General features: G+C 44.0%; 2 protein-coding genes across 4 annotated transcripts in view; one reads left to right on the plus strand and one right to left on the minus strand.

The window, feature by feature from the left end:
- Window positions 1–1,685: 1,685 nt before the first annotated feature.
- Window positions 1,686–8,180, minus strand: RPS24 (ribosomal protein S24). 3 transcript variants are annotated; one of them, XM_065894144.1, is made up of 7 exons: window positions 8,139–8,178; window positions 6,539–6,604; window positions 6,240–6,449; window positions 4,583–4,693; window positions 4,454–4,456; window positions 2,134–2,155; window positions 1,686–1,771 (listed from the first exon to the last, which is right to left on the minus strand). In XM_065894144.1, the coding sequence occupies exons 1-6, from the start codon at window positions 8,139–8,141 to the stop codon at window positions 2,153–2,155; spliced, it is 396 nt and encodes a 131-aa protein (XP_065750216.1). In that variant the 5' UTR covers window positions 8,142–8,178; the 3' UTR covers window positions 1,686–1,771; window positions 2,134–2,152. The 3 variants fall into 3 exon arrangements, with proteins under 3 accessions (XP_065750216.1, XP_065750217.1, XP_065750215.1); XM_065894145.1 differs by lacking the exon at window positions 4,454–4,456 and having other exon boundaries at window positions 8,139–8,180; XM_065894143.1 differs by lacking the exons at window positions 2,134–2,155; window positions 4,454–4,456 and having other exon boundaries at window positions 8,139–8,177.
- Window positions 8,181–10,014: 1,834 nt separating this feature from the next.
- Window positions 10,015–24,314, plus strand: part of POLR3A (RNA polymerase III subunit A) — a 48,398-nt gene continuing 34,098 nt past the window's right edge. Inside the window, exons 1-10 of the mRNA XM_065893757.1 lie at window positions 10,015–10,163; window positions 13,154–13,289; window positions 13,557–13,694; window positions 14,452–14,623; window positions 14,757–14,911; window positions 18,758–18,997; window positions 19,312–19,474; window positions 19,651–19,787; window positions 20,914–21,017; window positions 21,835–21,976. Coding sequence (XP_065749829.1) covers window positions 10,120–10,163; window positions 13,154–13,289; window positions 13,557–13,694; window positions 14,452–14,623; window positions 14,757–14,911; window positions 18,758–18,997; window positions 19,312–19,474; window positions 19,651–19,787; window positions 20,914–21,017; window positions 21,835–21,976 — 1,431 coding nt within the window. The 5' untranslated portion in view covers window positions 10,015–10,119. The remainder of the gene's footprint in view (window positions 10,164–13,153; window positions 13,290–13,556; window positions 13,695–14,451; window positions 14,624–14,756; window positions 14,912–18,757; window positions 18,998–19,311; window positions 19,475–19,650; window positions 19,788–20,913; window positions 21,018–21,834; window positions 21,977–24,314) is intronic.

Below are 24,314 nucleotides of genomic sequence, written 5' to 3' on the forward strand. Positions count from 1 at the left end.
GGTGGCGCAGTGGTTGAGAGTCCGCCTGCCGATGCAGGGGACACAGGTTCGTGCCCTGGTCCGGGAAGATTCCACATGCCGCAGAGCGGCTGGGCCTGTGAGCCATGGCCGCTGAGCCTGCGCGTCCGGAGCCAGTGCTCCGCAACGGGGAGAGGCCACAACAGTGAGAGGCCCGCGTACTGGTAAAAAAAAAAAAAAAAAAAAAATGCCACTCACCTCAAATCCCTTAGGGATTCCACACCACCCATTAGCCATTTTGGTGGAAACAGAAGTGTGCAGACCTAAATCCCCCACTCCTCCAAACTCTTCCTATACAAGTAGACCATCTAATCTTATTTCTTGGTCCTATTAAGGGAACACAAAGCAGATTCCCTAGCAAGGGAACCCACAAGGCCATGGTTTCCACAAACCCAAGTATGCAGCCTCAGCAGAGCCACAAACGGAACTACACCCACCCCGCCCTCTGCACCCTGGGCCAGCAGGTTCAGGCCCCTCACTTACCTGGTCACATCCCTGCCCTCCCAGGCTATAGCTCCTTCTTCAAGTCAAGGCCTCTCACCATGCTCTCTGCAAGATATCCAACCACTCCTTTCTACAACCCTCACATGCCTTCTGCTATCATGATTCTTGCTTTTTCCTGGTTCCCCTTTCAACCCAACCAGCCAAGCAGTCCTCTACTGCTTCCTGAGTTTTCTCTGAAGCTTTCCATCCACTGACACAGTTCTCAATAGCATTTATAAGCCTGACTCCTACATGGACCCACTTAAGGTAGAAACCAATCACACACCAACCTCAGGGAAGAATGACATCCAAAACCCACGAGCCATTAATGCCTCTTCTGTCCCCTAACACCCAAGCTCTCCTACTCATGTTTCTTATCCTCTCAAATGGCACCCCAACCCCCCAGCAACCTTCAAACAACCCCCTCCTCAAATCCCCCAACCCCACACAACTGACCAATAACCCACATTTCAGGTTCTCAACCTTGACGCCTAAAAAAGCCAGTGTGAGAATAAGCACCTGGCAAAGCAGCAGCAGCACTAGATAACCCTCCATGCCTCGTAAACCCACGCAGTCAGACTCACCAAGCAATCACACACTACACACACACTCACCACTCCAGAGCCTGTTTCAAATTCCCACCCACAACAAACCACTCATTTATCACCTAAGCACAAGCCCGCAACCCACAAATAGCAATTTTGACAGACCCTGTTTACTTCAGGATAAATGATGAGAATGTAATGTAGTAACTTAACTTCTATCAAGGCCAGCAAATTTTTTTCCGTAACAAAGACTAAGTGGGGTTCTAGTAAAACCAAAAAGGAATTCAGGTTTCAAGAGTCTCTTTCAGGGACTGACCAACTATAATACCAAGTATTAACATGGGCACCAGACTGGCCCCACATGCTCCCACGCCGCCAGTACTCTATGCCCTGACATCTAATACCAAGTATTAACATGAGCACACCAGACTGGCCCCACATGCTCCCACGCCGCCAGTTCTCTACGCCCTGACATCTCTGTGCCATTAAAGGGAAGGACAAGCACCACCCCAACAGAGCAAGTTTTCACTGAATGCTTAATGGAACATGTGAACTTGGGCAGCACTCTAAATCTGTTAAACAGCAAACCAATTTTACAGCACTCCCAGTAAACTTCAAATATATTCCAAACGACCAGATATGTAAAAAGTCTTAGTTTATTAACTCTCTCATGAAAAATCTGCACAATCACCACAGACACAGTCACTGCAGAGTCTTTATTCCTTCTGTGAATTAAAGAAAAAGAAAAATTTAGTTAGCAACTGCCTTTAAAAATTAAAGTTCAAAGTCTTCAACAAACCCCAAAATTAATGACACTCATGCAGAACGAACATTAGTAACCTAGACCATATTAAGTTTGTGTGATCTTAAAACAATGTAAGCATCAAGATATAAAACTCACAAACATTCAAGTTAGGGATGAGACAAAAAACAAGTTTTGACAACAAAACCATGTCACTGCTAGTTTTTAAGGGGCACAACTCTTGAGAGCATTTGTAAATATACTTCTAAATCATTTCACATGCTCTATTTTTAATGACTGTCAACCAAGGAGTCTAGCAATCTAAACGAAAAGCTTGAATTATACCTGTTGTCCAATCTCCAGCTCACTGAATCAGTGGCAGGGAAGGGGGAAAGGAGGGAAGAGGGAAAAGAAACATTTCATTAATAGTCCCTTTTCAAACTCCTAAATAATCTGCATGCAATCAGATACCTTAATGACTATTTTGTTCTTTGCAGTTGTATAAAGAGCACTCCCTAGACACACTCACTGATTTTATTCCACCCAATATTGAGAACAGCCTGCCTGATTACTATGGTTCGTAGGCTGCCACTGCCTACTTACACATGAAGGCGCCCCTGCTTTGCTCAGCAACACCGTGCTGGGCACGCTAGCACCAACAACAGACCTGAGAATCATCGCAGACTGAAGTCTAATTTAACCACAAGGGGAGAGCTCTAAATGATCAAGCAAGTCTTTTAAAACCTGTCTCAGTTCAGTACTTTAAAAGCCACCATTCACAATCAACACAAGTAGTGCGAATTAGTATTTAAAAAGGCAGAACTCAGCTGATGTAAAAAAAATTCAATTGCTCTTCAAACATGAGACTATTCCGTAATTTAAAACAACTCTATTATACCCGAAAGGTGCAACTCCAACGTCTGGATTCCAACATATAAGTTCAAAGGACATTACTATGCCTTTTTTTATTTGAGCCAAAGAATACACGTGCTCATTTATGCATTCCTTTTCCAGCCGCTTTTCAGAGCAGTGCTAGTGAAATGCACTAGTGCAACCTGAAGCAGGAATAGTGATAGCTCAGGTCCCCACAGGGCTAAACTCTGCACGTCACCGCTGAGCACTAACACACGTGACTCAAAGGCTGAATGAAGAAAACAGTGTGTAAAAAATTCTTCAGATCTAGATCAGAACACAAATATTGACTGTTTTTCAACTTCTGGAACTTCTGTCAACAAGTATACTAAGCCTCACAAAGAGGGAGCAGTTATTCTAACTAAGCAGCAAGCAGTTCCTCTGGCAGTCCATTACAACTCCATGGCACCCGGAAGTCAATGGGATTACAGCCCAGAGCAGGCACACCACGTTTACTGCCTGGTCTGGCGGGGAGTCACGGTGAGAGGAAGCATGTCGGTGAGAGGAAGCATGTCAAGCGGTGACCACCACTGTTTCAAAAACTTACTAGTCCCAACCCACTCTCAGCCCACTTTACATGTTACCGGTTTAGGCTGCTCAGATGAGCAGAAGTATTTAAGTACCTGTGGGAAAAGCGTATTTATCAAAGGCTTTGATGTGAATATTCAATTATCTTGGAAATTTTCCAATTAAAAAAAAGGGCATCAGGTGGAAAGCTGGAGATCAACTAATAAAAAGCAATGGGACAGTAAAGGAGACAGTAAAAGGCAGCTTTCGGTGTGTGCTCCCGGGACAGAGGCTTTGCCAGATTTTCCGGACCAGTTTATCACCAAAGCTGCCAGAGAATCGACCAATCTCCAGAGTCCCCAAGGGAAAGACTGCTCATGACTGGATGAGTGAATCCTTCCCAAGCCCTGTGTTAAGTAAAGCCATTTCCTGGGTATGTGGTACTCTGGAACACAGCATTTCCCAAGTGCCAGTTAAAAGCGGCTACCTTCCTCCACTGGGGCACTTCACAACTTAACATGCATTTTTGAGTTTCCAAAATAAACATCATTTGAAGTTTTTCTCCTTTGCCCATAATATACTATTTTAAACCGTAGCAGTGGTGTTATAATAGACTATACTACGAAACTCTCTTCCGAAAGCCAACATGCAAAGCATCAAAGCAAACTTAGTGAAGGTGATGCATCCCCACACCGTGCTCACAATCTCAGTACCTGCTAGACACTTCATTTCTGATGAACAAGAATTCCAAGAAAGTAGAGGAAAAAGGCAAAAAAAAAAAAAAAAGTTCACAGAACACTTGATTATTTGTTAATTTAACAACCCAACACCTTAATTCCATTCAACTACTTACAATTAGCTAGCAAAGCTGGTAAAAAGCTCATCATTAAAATCACTTAAGTCCTGACTAACTGGAGAGGAAAGCAATGGAGAACTGTGCTACCTCTCCAGCATGCCAGGAAAACATGGGCCACATTGATTGAGCTGCTTCTTCAATCAGTTGTCAATTTTAAGAAAATAAGTCTTGGGAAACTAGATCCGCTCCCCCTTTAACAATCTTTGTAATTAGCAGTAAAATGCAAACTTTCCTGATAGGACTTGCAAGGCACCCACCAGGATCACTCTACCGATCACTGAACCGATGTGGCCCCATGTTGTGCTAATCTGTGAGCTAACAAGGGGTGGGCAAAGCTACTCTACTGAGGTGTTAAGATACTACATTACGTGGCTTCTCAAAACAGGTTACCTTCTGTAATCCAGAAGAAGTCGGAAAAGAAGAAACATTAAGAAAGGTTATTAAGAAAACAATACCCCACCTTTCTACAAACTAAAAACCTGGAATTGACATTTCTGTATTTCCCTTGATAAACTATACCTTTTTGCCAGCACCAACATTGGCCTTTGCAGTCCCCCTGACTTTCTTCATTCTGTTCTTGCGTTCCTTTCGCTGTTTTCTCGAGGTCTTTTTCTTCTCATACAGGCCATGCTGAAAAAGAAAGGAATATATATACGTATACACGTAGGTGACTTGCAAACATCAACATCGTTACATACTAATCCGGTAGGGAAAGTTGACCAGGCTGGAGCTCAAGAAATACAGCTTCAGAAGTCAAAACTCTTCAAGTACATTTAACAATACTTGTTTGTGCTAGAACAGAAACAGTCATTAAACTGAGATAGCATGAACAGAAAACAACACAGGAAAAGTGTGCACTCAACGCTCCGTGCATGGTGTTATGGTTCGGAGCCTACAGTTCGCTAGGTCTCCACATTTTCAGGGTCTCTTCCATTTCAACTCCCTGTTTCCTACTCATAGCTGACAGAAGAATCTTTCCCAAGAACTCTACACCCCCCCACGGAGACAGCATCCAGCTACTCATCTTCACTCTGCCCACTTCTGCATTTGCTCTTCCTACTGCCTACAGAAATGCTCCCCTATCTTTACAAGGAACTCGGCTTCACTTCACCTCAGCCAGGTCTCCCAGACCACCCAATTAAGAGTGCAGGGCTTCCCTGGTGGCGCAGTGTTTGAGAGTCCGCCTGCCGATGCAGGGGACACAGGCTCATGCCCCGGTCCAGGAAGCTCCCACATGCCGCGGAGCGGCTGGGCCCGTGAGCCATGGCCGCTGAGCCTGCACGTCCGGAGCCTGTGCTCCACAACAGGAGAGGCCACAACAGTGAGAGGCCCGTGTACCGCAAAAAAAAAAAAAAAAAAGAGGGCAGCATCTATCTACCACATACCTATTCAGTGGAAAGATTTTACCTAATAGCAAGGAGGAAAAAAAGTTAAAAGGGGGCAGACACAAAAACTATTTCAAAGTAACAATTCATTTGCTCATTCACAATTTAGTATATAAGCTAGGGAGTTTGCCCAGTCTACTGCTGTACAGTTGAGCCCTGAACAACTGCACAAATATGGGTGCCAACCCTCAACACAGCTGAATATCTGATTATACCTTATAGCTGGCCCTCCACATCCACACTTCCCTTCGCATCTGTGCAGTCAACCAACCTCGGATCACTGTAATACAGATTTTACTACTGAAAAAAATCTGCGCGTAAGTGGACCTTCATAATTCTAACCCGTGTTGTTCAACGGTCAACTGTAGGTCATTGTGTAGTGCTTGGTACTCAGGAAGTGATCCGAAAGCTTTCATGGCTCCTGACAACCTATGAAGTTAAGCCCAAACTCAGATGTTTGGGAATAAAGATTTCACTTAATTTGGGGCCAACCTACCTTTCTAAACTCATCCCCCTACCTACTTCCAGTTCCTACCTCTAGGAGCACTGCTTTACCTGCTCTTCTAGACCCAGCTCAAATGTCACCTCCTCAAATCCTGCAGACCCCATTCTGAACTCCTGTTCAGAACTACCTGTGCATTTATCAAAGAACCTTTTCTCTCAACCCCTTAAGAGTTCTTTAGTATGTTGTCCCCCTGCAGACTGCTTGCTTTTGCTCACTCCACTGCACGCACAACACAACGTTACTGAAAAAATGTCTTTAGCAGCTGTTGAACAGATAGGACACCTACTCTTGCAAGCCTGTGTTTGGGCTCATTCTTCTTTGCGTAATCCAAGGAATCGTAAATCATGCCAAAGCCAGTTGTCTTGCCACCACCAAAATGGGTTCGGAATCCGAACACAAAGATGACATCTGGTGTGGTCTTGTACATTTTGGCTAGTTTTTCCCGAATTTCTGTCTTAGGTACTGTTGCCTTCCCAGGATGAAGGACATCGATGACCTAAAAAGATTACCAAGTTTAGTGTTTATTATAATGAAATACATCTTCGAAACTGAATAACAACCAACCTTTGACGTACCCTTCCTTACCATTTGTTTCCGCTGAAGTAGTCGGTTGGTCATGAACTTCCTTGTGCGGATAGTTACTGTGTCGTTCTGAAAACATAACAACACTCATTAACAAAACTATTCAACCTTTTCTTGACCCGCTGTGATTTTCCAAGAGCTAGAATTGCAATGTCCAAATCAGTAGACCCTGTGGCTATCCATCTGTGGATAATTAAAAGTAAACAACATTTAAAACGCAATTCCTCAGCTGCAGTAACCACATTTCAAATATTCAGGAGTCACATGGGTTAGTGGCAAAAAAGCTTCAATAAAAGAAAAAAAAATGCACAAATTCCCATCTCCTCCTAAGCCACTTAGCACAGTGCCTAACTCACAGGTCACCCCATCACAAAAACAGCATCAAGAAAACACTCAACAGCCACATTCTGAATCTGTCAGGATTTTAAGTCTGGAAACACCTTACTTCTCTTCATTACAGAAATCACTCTGCAGCAAGGTTTCTCAAACCTCTGGTATTTTGGTTCAGCTACTTCTGTGCTGTGGGGACTGTCCAGTGCATTCCAGACCGTGGAGCAGCATCTTTAACCTCTAACCACTTGATGCCGGTAGCACCTGCGCTTCCCAGTTGTGACCAAGAATGTATCCAGATTTTGTCAACTGTCCCCTCACAGGCAAAAAATCACCCCCAGTTAAAGCCTACTTCTCTGGAGTAAAGCTGTGACTCTATAAATGTTATGGTCACGGCACCCTGTTTATTGCATCCTGCACAGATGTGACAAGCATTGCACCACCTCCTTGTAAACTACCCTTCTTGAATGACCAACGCTACACCTCACAAAAAAAACTGTACCCCCTTCTGAATGGCCCCGTTGCTCTTTTACACTATGAGTGACTACCAAGGAATGTGGGCATTCAACGTGCTTACACTGACTATAATAATTCACCAAAAAAAGAGCTCTCATAGTAGATTGACTAATTTTCGACTGCAGTATGAAAAACCACACCACACTAAGTTCACTTCAACAATATTCAATTCTTGAAAGTAAGGGTCAAGGGAAAAACAGCTCGCAGATAGAATGGGGTTAAAAACAGGTGAACCTTCTAATGAGCTAATCATGACATGGCAAGCCTTAAAGTGGCTCCTCTTCCCGGGGCCTGTTTCCCCCCCTGTGAAACAAGAGGATCCATTCAGCTGACAATATTCTAGCTTACACGTGGGAACGGTTTCAGTCGTCGCAACACGCCCGGGCACTGCCGACACCCTCTTCTCCTCCTGGGCTGCCTTCACCGGCGAACCGCCTACCCCAAATTAAGCGTTCAAGTGCGATGTGTCTCTCCTCACCCTACCCCACCCCACCCTCTAGACTCCACGAAGCCGACAAACGCAGCAGCCGCTCCCGCAGTCCCCATTCCGAGGACTCCGAAGCCCGGCATTTCTGGGTCGACAGCACAGCCCGGACTCCCCGCCGGCGGCTCCCCGGCCCTCGGCAACCGACCTCCGTCAGACACGGCCAGGGAAGAGCAATCGGGCTTCGGGCGGCCGTAGTGCTAACGGCGGGACCAGGGGACGGAGGATTGCCCAGATACACATTGGATGATCCCTGGATCCGCAAAGACTCACCATAATGGCGGCTGATCTTCAAGCAGCCAGGAAGGAAAAGAGAACTATCTTCCGCCGGCCAATCATATCAACGCTCACGGAAGGACCCCGGGAGACGCCGGCGTGGGGGCGTGGCCAGACCGCGAGGCTGACCGCGCTAATGCCTGATTGAAAGTGTATAAGACCTGGTTTCTTCGCTCTTTCGCCACACCCCCGGAACGTGAACGGCCAATCCGGGGGGGGGAACAGTTTGGGCCGACCAGGTTTACGCAAGCACGTGTTCCACTTCAATTCATTATCTTGAACCGTCTCTACTTAAAATTCCGGTAAACCGGTTTAAAGTTAATTCCCCTCCAACCGCGTTAGAGGTTGGTGAAGCTCGAAGGCGTCCTTGGAGGTCCTCTCGACGAGCCTCCTCATTTTACTGCTAGGGAAACTACAGAAACCCGGACTCAAACTTTTATTTCAAGTACGCAAAACTGACCGTTTTAATTTATTGCTATTTAATTAATTGATTTTTTTTGAGCTTAGAGAATCTGATTTTCTAATTAAAAATAAAACATTCTTTAATTTGTCTTTTTCTGAAAAATCTTAATCCCCACAAAAGTGAGCTTTTAATAAGTATCTGCTTGATGGAGAAATTTGTTAGTTTACAGTGAGACATACGTGTAACAATAAAGAACATAAGCATGCAGGTTCAGAGACCGACAAATCAGGTTGCAGGCTTTTGAGAGCGCTGCTATGTGTCTGTTACTTTCTGAGTACTTTTACCCTTATTTTGCCATTTAACCTTCCCACCAACTCTAAGAATTAGGGTACATATTACTTATCCCTTTTATAGATGGGGAAACTATGACAGCACGAGGTTAAGGAACTTTCCCAAGGTCGCTCAACTTTAAGCAGTAGTGCCTAAACACCCATGGATACTGTGGTTCCAGAATCTTTGTTTTTAACTTCTAGATAATGAAAATCACTCACCAAATCTTCAAAGATATATTAACTGCTGAAATAGAAAAATCTGGTTTGCTTTGCTTTCTGTCTGTGACATATGTTTTACTAGTGGGGATCCATAAAGTCTGAAGACAGCATCCCTTAAAATTCAAAAGTGTTGAACCACTTTATTGGTTTCTGTTTAGAGTTTCTCACAAATAGTAAAGAAGTAAGTTTCAGGTTCTGTAGCCCTGAGTCCTATGGTGGAATGGTTTTCTCTCTAGTATCATGCGCTAAGATGTCACACTAGGATCACCTCCCACAGGGTGTGAGGTGTGAGATAAGAAATTTATTTCCTCAGTACATGAATAATCGCTTCCTATTCTCCCTTCATCTTGTTTCCCTAGCTCAGCATGGCTCACTTTTCACACTAAACTCACAGATTTTCATCTTCTGTTTTTGTAATCAATAATATAAGTTTAATTCTTCTTCTTTTTCAAAATAACTTTGTGAACTGGAGGTGCATGCATGGCCGTGTTTTCTGCCCTGTTTACTTCCTTTCTAGATAATCTAGATGAAGTCCTCTGTTCCTTGGGCAGGTTCATTTTAGCCTCCACCTTTCCTTAAATAATTAGAGGCTCTTAATTAAGATGGTATTGATGTTGGTAAGACGATTTTCCATTGTATGCAATTTTTGGCTCTCTGGTTTTCTAAAAGTTTTGAGGCAGGGGGTTGTAGTTTCTTTGCAGGTGTCAGGTGACAAGAAGAAATGGACCGGAAACGGGACTTTGAAAATACCATGAAGGTTTCGGTACAGTTTCAAGGAGGTGCCGCCAGATGGCAGTGTAGAGAGAAGGCGAAAAGCGGCGTGTTCGGAGCCTCTCTTAACAGACAGAAGCGCCGGCGAGTAGCGGAAGCGGAGATGGGCACGTGGGGCGAGCTACGGTGGCCGAAAAAATGCCGGGGAGGTGTTAGCAACCAGTCAAGAATTAGTCCCGGGCGGGTGCTGTGAGCATCGTATTTCTAATCTAGCTCAAAGAGTCTCGAGGAGGGAGCCCCGGCAGCCGTCACCATGGTGAAGGAGCAGTTCCGGGAGACGGATGTGGCCAAGAAAATGTAAGATGGAGCAAAACTCCCCGAAGAGCAGAGAAATTAGGGGCAGAGGGGTCCGAGGTCAGGGAAGGGTCAGAGGTGAGGTCGGTTGGAAGGGAAGGGCCAGGAATCAGTGGGAGGTGTGGGCACAGCTCAGGAGTATCAGGTTAGATTAATGGATATTGATCGGGCAGAGGGTTTTCACGACCTGGGGAACCCAGGCCAGGGGTGGTTCCTTGGGCGGAGAAGGGGGAATGTGGTGGGAACCTGGGGGATGTGGTGGGAACTTTGGCGATCCGTGCACCATGGGCCGAAGGTCGAGTTCTCCTGAGGTGAGACGATGATCCCTTTCAGCGAATCTTTGGTCATTGAATGGGAGCAACCTGGGGCGGGGACTCATTTTGCTGCAGAGCACATGACACGGAGGTAGTGTTTGCTGACCAAAAGAATGGAGTTGGCAGCTAGAAAGCTGTATCACAGGCAGATGGATAGCAGTCTCAGAAATGAGGTTATTCTGGACCTTCTTCAGAGCTAATTTAGTAGGCCACAACCTCTCCTTAGACCTTCCAGTAGAGAAACAAATCAATCATTCTTGCAGATGCTTAGTGAGGAAGGTACTGTGTTCTGGCCCCGATGATAGACATGAAGATATGACATGAGTAAGACCTTACCGCCTTGTCTAGCTGGAGAAGGTAGACAAGTCAGCGTTGGATAGGACAAGTGCGAGGACAAGGGTAGGCATAGGGGGTTCTGACAGCACAGGTGGGCAAGGAGTTCAGGCAGAACAGCCTTCTTCCAGGAGCTTACAGGAGGGAGAAAGTTAGTGATGAGAAGGAAGCAGATTTGAAGCTTTGTTTCAGAGCCATCTTGCAGGCAGTGAGGAGTCTTTTTTTTTCTCTTTAATTGAAGTATAGTTGATTTACAATGTTGTGTTAGTTTCAGGTGTACAGCACAATGATTCAATTATATATATATATTCTCTTTTAGATTCTTTTCCCTTATTGGCTATTACAAAATGTTGAGTATAGTTCCCTGTTATACAGGGAATATACTGCCAATATATATACTGTTATAGTTCCCTGTTATACAGGGAATATACTGCCAATATATAGCAGTTCCCTGCTATACAGTAGGTTCTTGTTGGTTATCTATATGGTTATCTATTTTATATATAGAATGTGTATACTTTAATCTCAAACTCCTAATTTATCCCTTCCCTCCCCCCTTTCCCTTTGGGAACCATAAGTTTGTTTTCCATGTCTGTGGGTCTATTTCTGTTTTGTTTTTTAAATATATTTATTTATTTATTTATTTTTGGCTGCATTGGGTCTTTGTTGCTGCACGAGGACTTTCCCTAGTTGCGTCCAGCAGGGGCTACTCTGTTGCGGTACACGGGCTTCTCATGTTGCGGAGCACGGGCTCAAGGTGCACAAGCTTCAGTAGTTTTAGCACGCGGGCTCAGTAGTTGTGGCTCACGGGCTCTAGGCGCGCGGGCTTCAGTAGTTGTGGCTCGCGGGCTCTGGAGCACAGGCTCAGTAGTTGTGGCGCACGGGCTTAGTTGCTCCGCGGCATGTGGGATCTTCCCGGGCCAGGGCTCAAACCTGTGTCCCCTGCATTGGCAGGCGGATTCTTAACCAATCCCCACCAGGAAAGTCCTATTTCTATTTGGTAAATAAGTTTATTTGTATCTTTTTCTTCCCCCACATATAAGCAGTATCATGTGATATTTGTCTTTCTCTGTCTGGCTTACTTCACTTAGGATAATCTCTAGATCCATCCGTGTTGCTGCAAATGGTATTATTTCTTTCTTTTTTATGGCTAGTATTTCACTGTGGGTGTGTTTGTGTGTGTGTATATATATATATATATATATCTGTATATATCTGTATATATCTACAGCACATCTTTATCTTTCATCTGTTTCATCTGTTGATGGACATTTAGGTTGCTTCTATGTCTTGGCTATTGTAAATAGTGCTGCAATGAACATTGGGGTGCATGTAGCTTTTCAAATTATAGTTTTCTCCGGATATATGCCCAGGAGTGGGATGGCAGGATCATATGTAGCTCTATTTTTACTTTTTAAAGGAACTTCCATACTGTTCTCTATAGTGGCTGTACCAATTTACATTCCCACCAACAGTGTAGGAGGGTTCCTTTTTCTCCACACCCTCTCCGGCATTTATTATTTGTAGACTTTTTGATGATGGCCATTCTCTCAGTTTGAGGGGTGTGAAATTGACAGGATTGGTAGGGATGGGTAAGGGAGAAATGCGATTGACACACAGAATTTCTTGGTTGGGCAATCTTACAGCTGACTCCCTCTTATTCAGAATTCAGCGGAAATGTCAATTTTCCAGACTTTCTGGCCACACGACATGGTCTCCTCAGACTCTCCTCTACCACTTCACGTCATTTTCCTTCCCTGCATCTATTCAGTTTTGTGTATCTATTTGTTTATTCTCTGTCTTGCCCTCCCTGAAATTGAGCCCCATGTTGGCAGGGAATTCCCTGTCTTATCTAATCTGTATCCTCAGCCCCTGAGGATGGTGCCTGGCACATCATACGTAAACCCCCAGTTTTTTTTGGAAAATGAACAAGGAACAGATTTGGGAGAGAAAGTTCCAGGCTTTGTTTTAGATGTGCTGAGTTTGAGGTGCCTGTTAACTGTCCAGAAGAAGTATCTGTATGGTCTCCAGCTGAGCGGAGATAGCTGGCCTGCAGATAGAGATTAGACAGACACTACTCAGAAAGAATGTGTAGAATGAAAAAAGTTTGAGGGTTGTAACCCTAGGTGGGGAGAGATGCCAATATTCAACAGAAGGCAGTAAAAGAGACCACAAAACAAACTTAAGAGGGAACGAGTCAGCAGGATGAAGTGACATTTAATAATGAGAGAGCAGAGCCTATAGGGATTTGGAAGGGTAAGGTTGCTTATGGTGGGTCATATGCATAAATGCTATTTTTGGTAAGTGGTTTTGATGTAACTGTTCCCCTATCCCTTTCCATTCCAGAAGCCACATCTGTTTTGGAATGAAGTCAGCTGAGGAGATGCGCCAGCAGGCTCACATCCAGGTTGTGAGTAAGAACCTGTATAGCCAGGACAACAACCATGCCCCACTGCTATATGGGGTGCTTGATCACAGGATGGTAAGACCCCTGCCCTTCCTGGTTCCATGTGTTTTGACTTGCTGATGAAACTGGTGACTTACCAAAGAGGAAGAAGCAAGGGCTTCCTTCCACCTCCCCCATTCCCCTGCGCCTCTCAGGGACTCCAGCCTCCTTTGGTCAGGCGGATGTGAATACCCTGCAGTTTCCCAGGTGATTCTGACTCTGAGTCCCCTGGTCACCTGTGAGGACTGGTCCCACTTTCCTGTCCACTGGTCTCCATTGATTATGGTGTGCTTTTATCCACAGGGTACGAGTGAGAAGGACCGTCCTTGTGAAACCTGTGGGAAGAACTTGGCTGACTGTCTGGGCCACTATGGGTACATTGACTTGGAATTGCCATGTTTTCATGTGGGGTACTTCCGAGCAGTCATAGGCATCTTACAGGTAAGCATGTATGTGTTCATCTCCAAGGTATAAACCTGGGAGTTATTGATCTAGGGACATTAGAGTGAGCTTGGGAATGATGAGTGGTGGGAGATACATGTAGAGAACATTTTTATACTAAAAACAATATTTCGTCTTGTAATAAGTTAAATTGCTTAAAAATTCTTTTTCCTTGGTTTTCCTTGAGTAGGTGGTAGATAGGCATTGTAAAAAATATTAGTAATTCAAGCAGTACAGAACAGCACAAAAAAGAAAAAATAGGGCTTCCCTGGTGGCGCAGTGGTTGAGAGTCCGCCTGCCGATGAAGGGGACACGGGTTCGTGCCCCGGTCTGGGAAGATCCCACATGCCGCGGAGCGGCTGGGCCCGTGAGCCATGGCCGCTGAGCCTGCGCGTCCGGAGCCTGTCCTCCGCAACGGGAGAGGCCACAACAGTGAGAGGCCCGCGTAACGCATAAAAAAAAAAAAAAAAAAAGAAAAAATAGTTAACAAAAACGCCACCAGCTGGCTCTGACTATGGCCAGCATTCTGGTGAACATGGGCTGCCTTTGCGTGTCTTCATGTAGATCTGTACATTGTAGCTAAGTGTCCTGGGCAAGGGGGGGGGGTGGCTTTTTTAAAAAAGAAGAGACTTAGAAAAAAATCTATTACTGGCCAAAGCTCAGGAGATCATATCAAAAAAGTTTGTTTTAAAGGAATTGAAAGAAAAGACTGTCATCCTCTCTTATCCTTTTACCTGTTTTGTTTAATTTTAAAAAGATGATCTGTAAAACCTGCTGCCACATCATGCTGTCCCAGGAGGAGAAGAAGCAGTTTCTGGATTATCTGAAGAGGCCCGGCCTGACTTACCTCCAGAAGCGAGGGCTGAAGAAGAAAATCTCTGATAAATGCCGGAAGAAGAACACGTGCCATCATTGTGGCGCCTTTAATGGTGAGTGGATGCACCTCTCATCTTTCATTGTGGTGGCAGTTTCTGTAACTGCATTTCCTAGACCGCAGCCTCAGACCAGCCTAACCAAGAACCTGATTTTTCCAACCGTCGTAAAATAAATTAACTCTTACAGGTACTGTAAAGAAATGTGGGTTACTGAAGATAATCCATGAGAAATACAAGACCAACAAGAAAGTGGTGGATCCTATCGTGTCAAATTTCCTTCAGTCCTTCGAAACCGCCATCGAGCATAACAAAGAAGTAGAGCCTCTACTGGGGAGGGCACAGGTGAGCCTTGGGCGGCAGCGTCACCCAAGATAACGGTGAGCGGTGGAGGGAGAATCCTAGCCAAGGCCATCGGAGCATAGCCTGTGCTGTAGGAAGGACGAACAGCTGAGTCTGCCTTCCAGAGGGCATCCCACTCTTGGGGAATGTGGAGCCATTGAGATTTGAGCAGAGAAGGGACGTGAATTAATAACGAAATTTTAGACGAGCCTGACTGCTCATCAAAAGACACCATTACAAAAATGAAAAAGCAGGTCACACAGTGGGAGCAAATAGTCACACTTCATTTGTCTGTTAAAGGACTCTCATGTCCAGAATATAGGACACATCCGGAACCTGTGCTCCACAGTGAGAGAGGCCACAACAGTGAGAGGCCCGCGTACTGCAGAATATAGGACACAGTTCTTATAAATCAGTAAGGGGGGGAACCCGAATTTTTTTTTTTAATTTAATTTTATTTATTTATTTTTGGCTGCACCACACAGCCTACAGGATCTTAGTTCCCTGACCAGGGATTGAACCCGTTCCTCCTGCAGTGGAAGGGCGGAGTCTTAACCACTGGACCGCCAGGGAAGTCCCAGAAAACCCCGATTTTTGAAAGCAGAAGCAAGACTTGAATTGGCACTTCACAAGAGGTTATATTCAAATGGCCAATCAGTAGATGAAAAGTTCAATGTTGTCACTCATCAGGGAAATACTAGTTAAAACTACACACACACACATACCCTTTCAGCAAAATTAAAATGTAAAACAACTGAAAACCGAGTGCTGGCGAGGATCTGAAGCAGCTGGCTCTCCTACGTTGATGGTGGCCGTGTGAAATGTTTCCACCACTCCAAACAACAGTTTGGCAACTCCTTATAAAATAAGACCCACACTCACCCTGTGATCCAGCAGCTTTACTCTTAGGTGTATACCCAAGAGACATGAGTACATATGTCCACAGAAATATTTGTACAAGTATGTTCATTACAGCTTTATTAATAAAAGCCAGAATTCGAAACAGCCCGGATGCCTGTCAACAGGAGAATGTAGAAATTGTCCCAGATCTACACAATGGGATAATATCCCGAAATGAAAGAAATGAGCTGACACACACAGCCTGGCTGAGTCTCAGGATCCTGCTGAGAGGAGGCAGCTTTATACAAGAGCGTACAAAGCGTATGATTCCATTTAGATCAAGTCTAAGAACAGGCAAGACTGATCTGGGGTAAGGGCTTAGTACTGACTGGGAAAGGGGATATGAGGGTATTTTCTGGAGGGAGGGACATATTCTTTATTTGATTTGAATGGTGGTATATGTGTACCAGTGTATACATGTAAAGATTTATCAATCTCTTTAAGATTTGTGCAATTTTCTGTATTTAAATTATGCCTTGATTTGGGGGGTGGGGATGCAAAAAGAAAACAGATCCTGAACCTGGGTAGTGATAGTGGAGCCAGGGGCAGAGTCATCGTATGCAGTCAGAATGGACAGGAATTGATGAACAGCCACTGTAGCGCTGGGTGTGAGAGAGTGGTCAGAGGCGAGCGGGTGCCCAAGCGCAAGCATCTGGAAACATGGTAGTTCTTCTGGAAATGGGGGAGGGCATCAGCAGTGCATTCCAGTGGAGATGTCTTCAAGGCAGTTAGAACTAAGCTCCTGCAGAGGAAGTGAAGGTGCAGGCTGAGAAAGTGGATCTTGTCCTTCTACTGTCATGATTGTAGATGAATTCTACCTTCCAGGCTGATGGCTGTGTAGAAAGCAGTCAGAAGCCTGGCTGGCAGCCTTGTCAGTGAGCCTGAGGGGTGCCCCAGCTCTCTGGGGTGTGGCCTTACTTGCAGCCTCCCCTGCTGCTCCGAGATCAACCTGCCTGACATCCACTACCACTTTCCCCTGCCAGCTCTCTGCCTGGACCCCTGTGGCCACTGTCCTTACTTGCTGGGGACTGCTTCTCTGCTCCACACATTCTGCAATAGAATTCTCCACTGGGGCCTGGGAGGCATCTTGTTTGGAAAAGTCTCCAAGTGACTAGGCCTAAATGGCTGGGCCCAGGAGGTGACCCCCTCCCACTTAGGAGTCACTTGTCTCACACGTCTAGATTGCCTCTCAGGGTGTCCCCCACTGCCACCATCTCCCTGTCCGCCCCAGCTCACCTGACCCAGGCGACACCTTAGACATGGTTTAGGGTGGTGGTTAAGAGCTTTGGCTTTGGGGTCAGACAGACCTGAGATTAGAGCCCAGCTCTGCCGCTTATTTATTCTGTGACCTTAGACATGCGACCCAACCTGGACTTGACAAAAACTCCGGACTCCATCCCCAGAAGACTAACATATATCCATTCCCAATTTTAATACAAATCCAGGGGGTGGTGGACCTGCAGATAAGAGTCTCTCCCTAGATGGCATCATCCCTGCAGACTGAGTGTTAGGCTGCCCTGGCTGATGTCCTTCTAGCCGTGTCATCTCGCCACCACCCGAGGCAGCCACGCTGCATTGCTAGAGAACTCAAGCTGTTAGGGTATTCCGCCGTGTACAAAGCTGAGCCCTGCTCTACCGTCCATCAGTCCCTGACTTCTGCTTCCTGGCATGTAACGATAAGTCAGCCGCCTCTTCCACGTGCCTCTTGGGATGCAGTTGTTCTGTCACTCTCAGGTAGCTGCTCTTGCTGAGAACTGGTTTCCAGGCTCCTGCCTTCCTTGCCCTCCTGGACAGCCTCCAGCTCCATGACGTTCTCATCTAGGACTGACTGTGGTACTGCAGGTGACATCTGGCCTTCATGCCGTTCTAGAATTCTATTAGTTTTATACTTCCTCCCTGATTTCTTCTGGTGGCAGCGAGGTGCCCATCACTGGGAGGCAGGGGTGCTGAGGAGGGCCATTCTTCTCTGGACAGGGACCCAGACTGGAAAACCTCTGGAGGGATTCCTAGAAGAACCCAGCTGCACTGCCATCTCCTCCAGGGCGGGACCACAGAAACTTTTCATTGGCAGTGTTCTAAGAGCAGTGGCTGGCCGTTCAAACGTTTCTTTCTTAACTTTGTTCCCCTTCTCATTAAGTTATCGCATAGCAAATGCTGCTTATAACATACAGTCTCAGTCAAAACCTTTGATCCCAAGAAAATTTAATAACCAGCAACAACACAATCTGACCATTCTCAGCTGTGATGTTTGAATATCTGATAATTTACATAGTTCTTATGAGTAAGTTGTTAGAGCCTAGCACTTCTATTAAGTGAAGTTAATACAAAGACAATATAAGTTCACTACAGAAAGTTTAAATGTAAAAAAAGAAGCAAAAAGATGATAATTCCACTCATCTAAAGACAGCCCTGTTCACACCTTGGTAAATTCTTCCATTTCCTCTTTTCTGTATAGATGTACATTTTCCCCCAGATTAGACCACATCATAGACATACTTATCTCATTTACCAATATTTTGTGAACACCTTTCATGGCAGTAGCCACATTTCCGTAGCTTCTTTTTTGTTTTTAATAGCTTCATAGTTTTCCATGTATGGATGTACCATGATTTTATTGACTCAGTCACCTGTCAGGCTGTTTCCAGCTTTTCACCATTAAGAACAGCTTTAGTGAACATCCTTGTAGCTGAATCTTTCTGTTAATTTCTAAAATCATACCCTTTGGAATAATTACGAGGAGTGGAATTTTTGGCTTAAATTATTGGAATAAAAGGCATGAACATTTTTAGGGCCCTTGCAACGTAGCATGTTATCAGAAGTCTCTGTCATCATTTGTGCATATTATCATTTAAGTGGCAGATAGGTTAGAGGACATGCAGAAGTAAACCTTTGCCTAAGCTGTGGAAAACTAACATGTATCTCCATTCCTTCCTTCCCTCCTTTCCATAGGAAAACTTGAATCCCTTAGTAGTTCTGAATTTATTTAAACGAATCCCAGCTGAAGATGTCCCTCTACTTCTGATGAATCCAGAAGCTGGAAAGCCCTCCGATTTGATTCTCACACGACTTTTAGTGCCTCCTCTGTGTATTAGACCCTCTGTCGTGAGTGATTTGAAGTCTGGCACCAATGAAGATGATCTGACGATGAAATTGACAGAAATCATTTTCCTAAATGATGTCATTAAAAAGGTCAGTGGGGCTTCCCTGGTGGCGCAGTGGTTGAGAGTCCGCCTGCCGATGCAGGGGACGCAGGTTTGTGCCCCGGTCCGGGAGGATCCCACATGCCGGGAGCGGCTGGGGCCCGTGGGCCATGGCCGCTGGGCCTGCACGTCCGGAGCCTGTGCTCCGCAATGGCAGAGGCCGCAACAGTGAGAGGCCCGCGTACCGCCAAAAAAAAAAAAAAAAAAAGGTCAGTGCTTCCCATTAGCATGAAAACAGAATTGTCTGATGGAGAAAGTCAAATGGACCAGGCTTGTTTCTGTTTATCCTCTGCTTATTCTTAGCATCGGATATCAGGAGCTAAGACCCAGATGATCATGGAAGACTGGGATTTCCTGCAGCTGCAGTGCGCCCTCTACATTAACAGTGAGCTCTCAGGCATTCCCCTCAACATGGCGCCCAAGAAATGGACCAGAGGGTTCGTCCAGCGCCTGAAGGGAAAACAGGGTACGTGTCCAAAGATGTGTGCGGGAGACGGTCTACTGCCTTTGTTTCATTTTGGGGAACGTATGTCCCGCTTATCTAGTTGGAGGTCACGGACTCTCCTTGGGCTTTCTGGTCACATTGCCCCCAACAGCACACGTTGTACCTTGGAGGCCTGTGATATATTTTTATTTATTTAGGTCGATTTAGAGGCAATCTCTCAGGAAAAAGAGTGGATTTTTCTGGCAGAACAGTCATCTCACCTGACCCCAACCTCCGAATTGATGAGGTAGCTGTGCCAGTTCACGTGGCCAAAATTCTAACTTTTCCTGAGAAGGTAAGTACATTGAGTTGCTCAATATTTTGTCTGAATCCAGTCTTTTGTGTCATGTTCTGAGATTCCAAACAACAGACAGTGGAAAATCCCCAGTAACCCACCCGGCCCACAGTTTGGCATGTGTGTTTATCTTTCCAGTTTGCTTCATACATACGTCACCATGTGTAATATCTACAACACGTACAGCCACAGTTGTGTCTGCCTTTATGTATATATACTCAGATATACATTGAACAGGCAAGTCTGCAACTTTTTTTTTTCCAAATAATATCATCTTTAACATCCGTCTTAGTTCATATCTCAGGTGTTAAAGTAACTTATGATAAACACAACACCAGTTAATTTTCTTGGGATAGTTATTATTTTTAGAACATTAGAATCAGTGAATCAAAGACTTTGAATATTTTAAGGCTATTGATGCATAACCAGAAAGGCTGTACTGCTTTACACTCAGTTCATATTCATCATGAGTGTAAACTGGTATTTACTTAGTAATAAATACTTAGTATTTATTTTTTAACCGAGGTGTAGATAATCGAAAGGCCTGGTAACAGGAGGATATTGCCCTTGGCTTTGCCCTTGAGAGTCATAATTAGCCCAAACCACAGAGGCCTCTGGTTAAGCTTGTGTAGAAAGTGTCCTCGGTAGAGTTACTAATGATCCAGAGTTTCCTTCTCTGAAGTGGTGTCCCATGAGACTGTTGTCCAAGAGGCTACAGGACATGGCCGTACAGACCAGGGCCTATGGTGCTGGTGTCACAACTTTTAAACCTTAGAAGCCCATGGAATATCATTGCAGATGAAGCTGCACCTGTTTTTAGGATTACAGAATGCTGGAAGGTCCCTATAGATCATTCCAGTCCACTCTTTGAACCACTAGGGAAACCAAAGGCCGGTAAAGGCCTTGGCCCTTTCACCCAGCAAGTGAGTGACCAAGTTCAGACTTGAACCTGGTGCCATCCCGTTGTTGTCCTTACACTCAAGACCCTGGCAGCGGGGTGCCTGCAGGTGCCTCTCTTTCTCCTAGGACAAGATAAGGAAAGTAAAGACTGAGATCCAGTTCAGTATAGTGTGCTAGCTTCTAGAATTAACAGTGTCTCATTCTGCTTTATATTGTGGTCCACCAGGTGAACAAGGCAAACATCAACTTTTTGAGGAAGCTGGTTCGAAATGGCCCTGAAGTTCACCCAGGAGCCAATTTCATTCAGCAGAGACACATGCAAATGAAAAGGTAATGCTTTCCCAATCTGGTTGGGTGTAACTGTCTTCTCATGACCAAGCTTACTGTCACCATACTTAGCACAGAATGCACTCCAAAGTGCAATTGTTGTGATATTGTAGTACGTGGAAAATATCTATTTAAACTGCAGTGAGCCTAGGTACATTGCTCGTTTGCTCTGCTTGGCTTGTTGAATGTACGTACAGTGTTCATTTATTCCATAGCATTTAATGTTATTGGATCTAGAAAGACAGAATGCATTGGGATATGAAAGCAGATCATTGTCTATGTCACCTGGGCGCCCTGGGGTTACCTCAGTGCGCTCATGACCCAGGAGACATGCATTTTGCCCGTTCTGGCTTTTCACAGCGAGATGAGCTGATCACCAGTGCCTTTTTATCTCATGAGTTCAAACATATCACCAGGGCCGTGTAGGAGAAGCTGGTTTATTACTCTATTTCTGTGATTCCAAGACATGCTTTTATCATATCTTAACGTTTCTAAAATTAAGATAGATCTTACAAGCAGTTTGTTGTAGTTTAGGGAATTCCCTGTGGGTCCAGTGATTAGGGCTCAGCGCTTTCACTACTGGGGGCCAGGGTTTGATCCCTGGTCAGGGAACTAAGATCCCACGAGCCATGCGGCTCAGCCAAAAAATAAAATAAAATAAAATTTTATTGTTGTTGTTGTAGTTTAATTAATGGCATATGGAGGCACCTTAAATACAATGAAATGTGATCATTTTAGAGACTGAATCCTGATATGAAGAGGGAGAAACTTGCTGAGGAAACTTTGTTCTCACAGATTATGTCTATTATTGTATGTTAAGGTTTTTGAAATATGGAAACAGAGAAAAGATGGCTCAGGAGCTCAAGTATGGGGACATTGTGGAGAGACACCTCATAGATGGAGACGTGGTTCTGTTCAATCGGCAGCCTTCACTGCACAAATTGAGCATTATGGCACATCTGGTGAGCATGAGACTGGTTTTTATTTCTGTTGGGTGGAACTTTGCTGTGTGTGCCATGCTAAATTCCAGACTTCTAAAATTTAAATTGCCAGTAATCTCAAATTTTCATAACTTTTGGTTTTCCTCTTCTCTCGTTTTTTAGTTTGAGTGAAACTCTTAAATTTCAAACTTCCCTTCAATGTTTTTAATAGTTGTAACATACTGTTCATACAACAGTAAAACAGGAACTAATTGAAAATTAGTGTGAAAGTGACTACCGTGATTTCACTTGCAAACAACATATATACATATATGTGTGTGCACAAAGTTATGTAAAATAGATATGGCAGAAAATTGACTTGATTTAAAATAGCATATTAACTAAGGAACTAAAATGCTTACAGGATTTCTCTTTGCAGTAGTCCTCCAACTAAGACCTTGAACCATATTTTTTGGGGTGGTTTACTTTTTGCAACAGCAGCAGTTCCTTTTATGGAGATTTAAAATGGAAACAAGATGCAACTTTAATTTGTTAAATATTCATAAATTCTCCTGTCTGCAAAGCCATTAAATCCCTGAGCATTTGCAAACAGTGTTTAAACAGGCTCCTAAGGTAGTGTTTTTCTAGATTCCTTTTTTTAGTAGTTTGTGAAAACATTACATCAATCTTTTTGCTCAGTGGTGGAAATACCAAAGATGCAGTTTATGATTATGGAATTATGATTATTGAGATCTAGGAGGCAAACAGAAGCCTTCCGTTTCTGGAAACTTTTGCTTGGCTTTGGGGCATTTTAACATAGAAATATTTTTGTTTGAAAATTTTCAAATATATACAAAAATAGAAAGAGTACTGTGATGAACTCACAGTCCCATCCTCTATAGTCAGTAATTTTCAAGATTTCGCCACACTAGTTTTCTCTCTCTTTTTTCTTTGTGAACCCAGATGCCATGTCTTTTTTCCATGTGTATTCAGTTTACTTCTGCAAGACACATGTATTTATAGTGCCAGTGTGACACCTCACAAAATGAAGTCATTCCTTGGTGTTGTCTAGTACCCTGTCCATATTCAGATTTCCCCAAGTGTCTCAAAATCTTTGTGCAACTAGTTTGTTCAAATCAAGATGCAAAGTCTATACATTACGTTTAGTTGATACATGTCTGAAGCCTCTATTGATCTGGTAATGTCCCACCTCCTTCTTTTAATTTCAGTGTCATTGTTGAAAAAAAACAGGTCATTTGTCCTGAAGAATGTCACGTGTTCTCTGTTTGTCTGCCTTTGTGTGGTGTAAGGGTTCCTTCATGCTTCATTTTATTTCTGTAAACTGGAAATTAGCTCTCAAAGGATGATCAGATTCAGGTTCAACTTTTTGGCCAAAATAACTTATAGATGGTGCTGGCTACTTCCTCTTGCCATATTTCAGGAGGCACATGTTATCTGGCTGGCCCACTTTAGTTATGCTGAGGTTAGGGATTCAGATGCTTCAGCCTGGTGCCTCTCTTGAAATGTCCCTTATTAGCCTTTTCTCTAATGATCTCTTCCATTTATGGTCATTGCCTACATTATTTCATTGGGTCACAAAATGGTGATTTTCTAATTTAACATTCCTTTCACATTTAATACCTACCACTCTTGTAATTAATAATTTTTCCTTGTTAATTAGGGCTATTTACTTACCCAAAAAATAGAATTCATAAAGGAAAGGCAGAATAAGCGTCTAATTCTTTTTCCTTTTTCGTCAGTTTAGGGCATAAAACTTCGGTGCTCAGTTTCTTCCAACTAGGTTGGTTTGGGGGTTTTGTTTGTTTTGGCTTTCCTTTTTTTCAGTGTCATCATGAGTTTTTATTTAGTCAGTGTGTTTTGTTCGATTTCTGCCATTAACCTTTTAATAGCAAATTGTGACATCATTGGCCAGTGGGAACCCCTTTCTCATGGCTTCTGTGTTTATGTTTGCCTCATAGTATTAAAGCAAATTCATTGTGTTGTTTTGATCTAATAAAGCTACTTGAATGAGACCACAAGTGACATGTTACTTGCCAGAACATACTAGAAATTTACTTCCTTAATGTAAAATGTCCAGTTCTCCAGGAAACCATTTTTTTATGTTGAAACTAAGAAGATTTTATTTTATTTTTTAATTTTATTTGAATTTTATTTTATTTATTTTTTTATACAGTAGGTTCTTATTAGTTATCCATTTTATACATATTAGTGTATACATGTCAATCCCAATCTCCCAGTTCATCACACAACCACCACCCACCCCCGCCACTTTCCCCCCTTGGTGTCCATACAGTGTCCATAAGTCAGAAAGAGAAAAACAAATATCGTATATTAACGCATCTATGTGGAACCTAGAAAA

The sequence above is a fragment of the Phocoena phocoena genome, chromosome 16 (assembly GCF_963924675.1).
Source record: "Phocoena phocoena chromosome 16, mPhoPho1.1, whole genome shotgun sequence".
NCBI lineage: Eukaryota > Metazoa > Chordata > Mammalia > Artiodactyla > Phocoenidae > Phocoena > Phocoena phocoena.